Source organism: Argiope bruennichi, chromosome 8 (genome assembly GCF_947563725.1).
Source record: "Argiope bruennichi chromosome 8, qqArgBrue1.1, whole genome shotgun sequence".
In the NCBI taxonomy this organism is placed as follows: Eukaryota; Metazoa; Arthropoda; class Arachnida; order Araneae; family Araneidae; genus Argiope; species Argiope bruennichi.
Genome location: NC_079158.1, coordinates 81,888,557 through 81,896,921, shown reverse-complemented (window position 1 = coordinate 81,896,921; position 8,365 = coordinate 81,888,557). Strand labels below are relative to the sequence as shown.

At 29.6% G+C, this 8,365-nt stretch overlaps 1 protein-coding gene across 4 annotated transcripts in view; it reads right to left on the bottom strand.

The window, feature by feature from the left end:
- Window positions 1-2,718: 2,718 nt before the first annotated feature.
- The window catches only part of LOC129981768 (cell adhesion molecule Dscam2-like), a 519,426-nt gene continuing 513,779 nt past the window's right edge, over window positions 2,719-8,365 (bottom strand). For all 4 annotated transcript variants that reach the window (XM_056092759.1, XM_056092760.1, XM_056092761.1 and 1 more), the window contains one exon: window positions 2,719-3,101. In XM_056092759.1, the coding sequence (XP_055948734.1) occupies window positions 3,046-3,101 (56 nt within the window). In that variant the 3' untranslated portion in view covers window positions 2,719-3,045. The remainder of the gene's footprint in view (window positions 3,102-8,365) is intronic.

Below are 8,365 nucleotides of genomic sequence, written 5' to 3'. Positions count from 1 at the left end.
AAAACTATTATGCATAACTTAAAGATTATTATTCCTTCAAAAAATTATTTTTAAGCATAAAGTTGGGACAAATGTTTAAGTTGTGTTATTTTAATAGCCTTCTACCAGTTCTATTCATTAAGTATATGAAATATTCTAATGGAATCAAGTCGTAATAATGTTGAAAACATGTGTCTGATACATTTCTTTTCTGACTTTCATGATATTTTTATAATCCCTTCTTTGACTCGTGTAAAACAGTCTTTCTTTCTTAATTGTTAATGATGAAATTAAATCCTTAAATTAAATGCTTTGAATTTCATTGCAATGATTAAATCAATTTTTAAGAAGTAGGCAAAAGTTATTAAAATTTAAAAAGAAAGTTTTGGCTAACTGTTATTAAAAAGGAAAATTTTTAAAATGATGAAAAGTTATATAAAATTTAGAATTTGCAATGTTCCAAATTGTCATTGAAAAGTGTCAGAATTTTGATTATATTCCGAGTAATTAAAATTCCTAAAAAATATCGCATTGAAATTAACATTACTTAGGAGTATGAAAATGTTCATGTCATATTTGTTTTCTCAAATTATGTCTTAAAGAGTATTAGAACACAAACTTTTTATTATTATTAAATTATGATTTGTATATTTAAAAAAAATATTTGACATTGGCCATAAATCAAAATTTGTTTTCTTATGTTCACAATTAGATCTTCAAAACTATATACATTCTTTTACTTCCTTGTCAGTTTTTTTTTTTTTAAATGAAATTTGAATCTCTAATCTATAACATCGACATATAATCTGACACATAATTATGATATTTTTAAATATGTATTTAGTATCATCACAATACCTTAATGCATAAATATTTGAATTAAAGTTATTGAAAAATATCTTATTAAAATTAACTTAGTCATTCATTTCATCAATTTTAAAATAATTAAGCAGTTCTTGATAGATATTCTCAACAGTTTGAGATAAAGGTGCTCAAGAGTTTGTAGAAAAGATCCTTTTTGAAATGCTGGAATTTGCTTTCATTTCTGTATGACAGATTGAAAATAATTCAGAATAAAAAGTGGTGAAAATGCTATTGGTGAATTTGTAATTGACTGAAATGTTATAAAACAACAATAATCATGATCTTTTTGCCATCACCTGTGGTTGTAGAGGAAGAACGTGTTTTGGAAGTGGATAAATAGCATCTTTTATATATATATATATATATTGAAATATTTCTAAACTGAATATTTTTCTTGTAAGAATTTTAAAATTTTGGGGTAAAGAGAATTTTTTTCTTTGAAAATGAGCATGCAGAATGAAAGAAATTATGACTTCTAAAAGAATATAAATATCTATTAGGATCAATGTTTGAACTACCTTAGATATATTATTCAGGAGGCAGAAGCAGCTTCTGAAAAATAAACTAATATCGCTAGTAACTCACATATATTGTGCAGTATTTTATAATATGAAACAGTATTTACAATATTATGTAATAGTGTTGAGTAATGAATAATTGTGTATTATTGTACAATAGGCTTTGTTACCCGAGCTATATATCATAATGCTATTAACATTTATGTGATTTGGATTTGTTTTAATACGTTTGAGCTATGTTTTTGTAATATAACATCCAGTTAGGTTATTAATCTTTTATATATTATTGTTACTAAAAAAATAAAGGAGCAAAGCACTATGAAGTATTATTTGTAGATATGAAAAAGGAGGAAATGCCAGGGGAACAAAAAAAGGTAAAATATGAGCTAAATGGAGTGGTTTTTATTATTTTATATATATATATTGCATTTAATATCTGAGGGAAATAAAGAATTTAATTTGAATTAATGATTTGTTACAGCAAACATTTTAATAAATTTTATGTATACTTTACATAAACATCTTCAAAAATTTATTTTGTGGTATGATTTGAGAAATATTTTTTTCATCTCTGTTTTGTTGAGTATAAATATTTTTCAATTTAACTCATAAGTAGTTTCTTAGTTTTCAATTATACTTCCATTCTGTTTTTTTAGTTTTTCCACTTGTAAAATTATAAATATATTCAACTATAAATTTTATTAGGAGCTTAACATTAGATTGGTACATTATAACTGTACCAATTCCTAAATGAGACCATGAAAATGTATTGAAAAATTGCCCATTTTAGTAGACTTAATAATATTGTATTAATACTAAATTTGCCAACTTTCAGCAACCTGCTATTCATTCATCATATTAATTGCCATCATTAATTTAATCAACCAATTTTGATAAATAGCATTTTGTTATACCAAATGCAAGTATTGTTATAAATTATATTTGCATAGTAAATATTGAGCATACTGGTTGTTGTGCACATAAAGAGACAAAATTAACTGGCGAATAAAATTGGCAACATTGATCGAACTATTGAGCTGGGACTTATATCAAATTTTATTTTGGATATTTATCATGATGTACTAATAATCTATAGATATGAGCTCTGAAATTAAATAAATACATAATTAAACATTGTTAAAATTGTTGAATTGTTGCAGAGTATGAGGCTGGGGAACTCGTCATAATTTTTTCCTTATAAAAAATTTACATTGAAATGAGCGAGAATTCTCTTTAAAATGAAACTACAATGGGGATTAGATGAATATTGATGGTATATCTTGGGTTCAAGAGCTTTCATGTAATGCAAGCACTGGTGAAATTGAATGAATGGTTTGTGCTGGGGGACTGGTTCTTTGATTTTCCTATCTATATTAAATTTATAGGTGCCCTGTTTTCACACTGAGACTAATACTTAAAATTTGCAAATAATATAATTTAGATATATTTTAGATGAGAATCTAAAGAAATGAGCAAATTACATTTTATTGTGTAATATATATTAGTCTTAAAAAAGGAATGTCTTTTACTCTGATTTGCAATTGAAGCAAAGATATTCAACTAGATGAAGTTTATTCTCACTTTTTGAAAACACAAACGATTTGTAGATTATGCATTGTTTCATGGTAATATATACATCTGATCACAAATAAATTTTTATATACACTACAGTGCCAGCACCTTCTCAAGTAATGCATATTCTTTGTCCATCATATTGTTCAAAGATTTGGAATTTTTCACCTGAAAAATAAAATGTGAAACAGTTATTAATAATTAGATATGAAAATAATTCATGCGCATTTAAATATTGCAAAACTATATATAACACATTTCATTGGACACAATTGGCGTAAAATATTTGATAGTTGGTCTAAAAGTTCATAACGTAATATCAACAAATATTTAGAATTGACAGTTTTTTTTTTTTTTTTTTTTTTTGCACAGTACTTAATTGGAAAAATAGAAGTTTAGGACATTATTTTTTTTATATGTAATAAGATATATTCTCATATATAAGATATATTCTCATCTAGGTCTTTTTTTATAAACCCTAGTAGCACACATTTATTATACAATATTTGTGATATTTCATAATATTGTATTTTATTAAAGGGTATAATACAATATTGAACAATAATGTATAATATTATGCAACATGATATGCTACCTAGTAATGCATCATAGTGAGTTTTCAACAATACAGAGCTTGTGTATATATGTTCAACGTGGAAAGAAAGAAAAGAAAAAAGAACAGTATTTATTGTACTTGGATCTAATCAAAATGTTGCTACTGAGAATGTAGTTCCTAGAATATGCATTGTCTTCTGTTGCTTATATTTTAAACAATTGAAACATACATTTGAAAGAATTTGATTTTGCAGCATTTAATTATCTACATTATTAACAAAACACAAATTACATTAGATTAGATTTAAAAATGTTTCATAAATACCTGATAAATAGAAGCATCTGTAAATAAGCTAGCTGGTTAACATATGTTTGCTGAACGTAAACGAATTAAGTTTTGCTTATTTACCACAAGCATTTCTTTTATGATAATTTTTATTTGCTGAATATGAGGAGCCGAATTAATCAAACCGCTGCTGTACCAGCTCTTGATTAACACTATATTAATTTCTGAGTGTTTTCAATAATAATAAAAAAAATGCAAGAGATTTTTAATCTTTTTAATACCTTGTAGTGAATGCCTATCATATATATCTATCATAAATCATATCAAATATCTGTAAACTACAGGCCCCGTCGAGGCTGTGAGTGACGTAATTGGCGCGCCTCGGTGAAGCTTCTAAAAAAGCTATTCTCTTCGGAACGCTCTCGCGCGTACTGCCTCGGTGAAACTCGTAGTAAAATTTAAATGTTTAATTTCTTTAGTGAAATTGTAAATAAAATTATTTTTCTAAATGTTTCAATAATTGGAGTCACAACAAATGCACACAACCCTAATTACGGCATAGTGATCTGCGGACGTTAAAAATTTTATCATCTGTCATTTTATTAAGCATACTTACGTTTGCTTATGCTTAAGAATCTGCAATGAAGATACCCCCATTTAATTATGCTCATCTGCAAATTTTTTTTTATTTATTATTATTATTATGGTTGAAGCTACATTTGAATTAGCAGTGCCAATGCCTACAACTGCAAGCAAAACCAAATTCAACTACTGTGTTGCGCATATTCCACCTGAAGCTGCATCGATAGTTCGTGACATCATAATTAACCCTGATGAAAAGAATCCTTACTAGCAATTGAAATCGGAGGTAATAAAAAGATGCGGAGAGTTGAAATCTCAAAAAATCCAAAGTCTTCTCACCGGCGAGCAATTAGGGGATCGGAAACCCAGCGAGCTACTTCGTGTTATGCAGAGGCGTGCGGAAAATCACATTTCTGATGTTCTACTATTAGAACACTTTTTTCAACAAATGCCAAGTAACGCGCAGTCTATTCTAATTGCTATCACTCCTCTCAACGCCACTAAAGCTGCAGAAATGGCTGACAGAATTTTGGAAATGACACTACCGAGGTAAGCAAACTTTCAAGTCCTGATTCTAGTGCAATTTTAATTAGAGCTAATTCTCACTCAGATTTTATTGAGGAAATTAGAGCACTTCGAAAAGAAGTTGCGTCTTTGCTCAAATCAAGAAATGTCTTGGCAACGCAATGACTTTCAAAGTTCTTCTTCGTCCAAGGACATCTGTTAGTATCATGAAAAGTTCCAAAACAACGCCAAGAAGTGTGTTAAGCCGTTCTTCTTCTAGGGAAATTTCAACAGACAGACTTAGAGGTGACGACTAACCTGCTGCCCGCTGAAACATCATAACATTCGCCTATCCATATTTGATAGAAAACAAACTTTCTTTCCTTATAGATACATGAAGTGACTATTGTATTTTCTCGGCAAATAAAAATTAAAGGAAAAGAGAACCCATTCAAATTTTTCATGCTGCAAATGGCTCACCAATAGATGTTTATGGATTGTTACCTTTAGATTTAGGACTTCCTAAAAAATTTATATTTCCATTTTATATTTGTAATGTTTCTAGAGCAATAATTGGTGCTGGTTTTTTTTATATCATCTCAACTTAAAAACTGATCTAAGAAAACGTTGTTTGTATGATAACGATACTAAATTCAAATGTAATTCTGTATGTAAAAATGCTAATGTTGTATCTGTAAAAACTATATGTGGCAATGATCAGTATACTAAGCTATTAAGTGACTTTCCTAACTTAACTAAACCGCTTTGCATGGACCAAACTGTTCAGCATAATGTAATGCATCATATACAAACATTTGGTGCACCTGTATTTGCCAAAGCTCGACGTCTGGCACCTGACAGACTCAAAATTGCCAAAATGGAATTCCAACACATGCTTAATTTAGACCACATATGCCTGTCAAGCAGTAGCTATTCATCTCCATTATATATGGTTCCGAAAAAGAAATAATTACATTGGCAACCGTTTGGCGATTATCGCTCCTTAAATGCCTAAAAGGTCAAAAATAAATATTCAATCCCATATATAGTTGATTTTACTAGTGAATTACATGGTAATAAAAATTTTTCACATATCGATGTCATAAAAGTATTTCGCCAAATTCCTATAGCTCCCGAGGATATTCATAAAACAGCAATAATTACTCCTTTCGGCCTTTTTGAAAACACAAGAATGCAATTTGGTCTATGCAATGTTTCTGCCACTTTCCATAGGTTTATAGATGAAGTAACTAGAGACTTGGAGGTTGTATATGCCTTTATTGATATTTTCATAGCTTCAAAAACTCATCAGGAGCATATGCACCATCTGAGAGTTCTTTTTACTAAATTGTCTAATTATGGATTGACAATTAATCATTCAAAATGTAAATTTGGTGCATCTAGTTTAGAATTTCTAGCATATTAAATTTCAGAAAATGGTTTAGAACTATTACCTGATCACGTTGAAGATATTTAAAAGTTTCCCAGACCTCAAACTTTAACTCAGTTGCGTGGAATTTTGGGAATGCATAATTTTTATAGAATATTTATTCCTTAAGCTGCTCAGATTTTAGACCCGTTGAATAAATTCTTAGAAGGTTACAAAAATAAAAATAAATTCTCTCGCCCTTCTAAAAAGCCAGAAAACCACTTCAATAGTCTGATGAAGTTGATAAAGTGTTTACTTTGTCCAAGCAGGCACTTGTTAATGCTACCTTACTAAAATACCCCATTCCTGGTGCTGAATTAAGTCTTTGGTCGGATGCATCAGATGTAGCAATTAGAAGTTCTTTGGTGCAATGATAAATGGGAATCGCCTTTTGTCAATGGAGCTCAATAAAAGTCAGAGAAACTGATTCACATTTGATCGGGAATTGTATGCTATTTATGCATCAATAAAAAAAAAAAAAAAAAAAAAAAAATCCGTCATATGCTTGAGGGTAGAAATTTCTCAATTTACACCGATCAGAACCCCCTAATTTTTGCATTCAAACAAAAACCTAAAAAATGTACGCCATGTCAGCTCAGACATTTAGATTACATATCAGAATTTTCAACTGATATTCGCCATATTAACGGAAGAGATAACATAATTGCTGATATCATAATTTCGCGAATAGATACAATCACAATTCCGTCAAAATTGGACTATAAAAAATTGCTCAAGAGCAATTGAATAACCCTGAGTTGCAGTAATTATTACAGTCAAAAACATCTTTAAAATTGCACAAACTTTATTTTCCCCTGGAAGATATCCATCTAATTTGTGATATGTCTCAATCCCAACTCAGTCCTTTCATTCTAAAGGCATTTCGACAAATAATTCTTTAAAATGTCCATTTGTTTATCTCATCCTGGTACATCAGTTATCTCAAATTTAATTTCCAAATGATTCATATGGGCAAAAATGGAATCAGATATCAGAGATCGAGTTCGTTCATGAGTCAAATACCAACGTGCTAAGGTGTTTCAGCATACCAAAGCTTCCCTTAGCACCTTTATCGAACCGGATGATAGATTCTCTTACATTCATTTTGATTTCATAGGACCCCTTCCCATTTCTGAAGGCTATCAGTATTGTCTCACGATTATAAATAGATTCACTAGATGATCTGAGGTGATTCCAACAATTAATATGGGAACCGAGACCACTGAACGAGCGCTTGTGCATGGTTGGATATCTAGATTTGGAACACCAATAACAATCACTACAGACCAAGGTCGAAATTTTGAATCCACATTTTTTCGTGAACTCACTAATATTTTAGGTAGCCACAAAATATATTCAGCTTCGTACCATCTACAATCAAATGGTATCATAGAAAGATTAAACAGACATTTTAAAGGTTATCTTATAGCTCACGAAAATATAAAGTGGACAGAAACTGCTTATAATTTTGCTATGTTTGCGTGCTGCTATTAAAAAAGATTTCAATGCTACTAGTTCTCAAATCGTATATGGTACTACATTTCGTCTACCATCTGATCTTTTGAGTGATGATTATATCGTGAAAATGCAACTGTAACACCCCCTTATGTGACAAATTTAGTTTCGATAATGAAAACACTAAATCCAACAAATCCTATTCTTCATGGAAATTCTAAATTTTTCGTAAATCCATCCTTAACTTCATGTAGTCACATATTCCTTAGAAACGATAGAGTTCGACCACCATTGACTCCTCTTTATTCTGGATCTCACTTCGTCAAATTTCGGACAGAAAAAAATTTTGTAATAGAAATAATTGATAAAAAGGTAACTGTCACCATAGATAGATGCAAACTTGTCTATGAAATTTCGGAAACTTCACCACAAATAGCTTTGCCAAATGGTAAATTGCAACAAAATCGTAATTTTAAAAATAGAAAAATAATCAGATATGACAGAATTGTTCGCTTTCCTAAGCGACTGAGCTAGGAAATTTAAAACATTTTCATATTTTAAAATTCTTGTTTAATATATTGTTATTCATTTTCCTATCATATTGTAATTACTTTGTTCTTA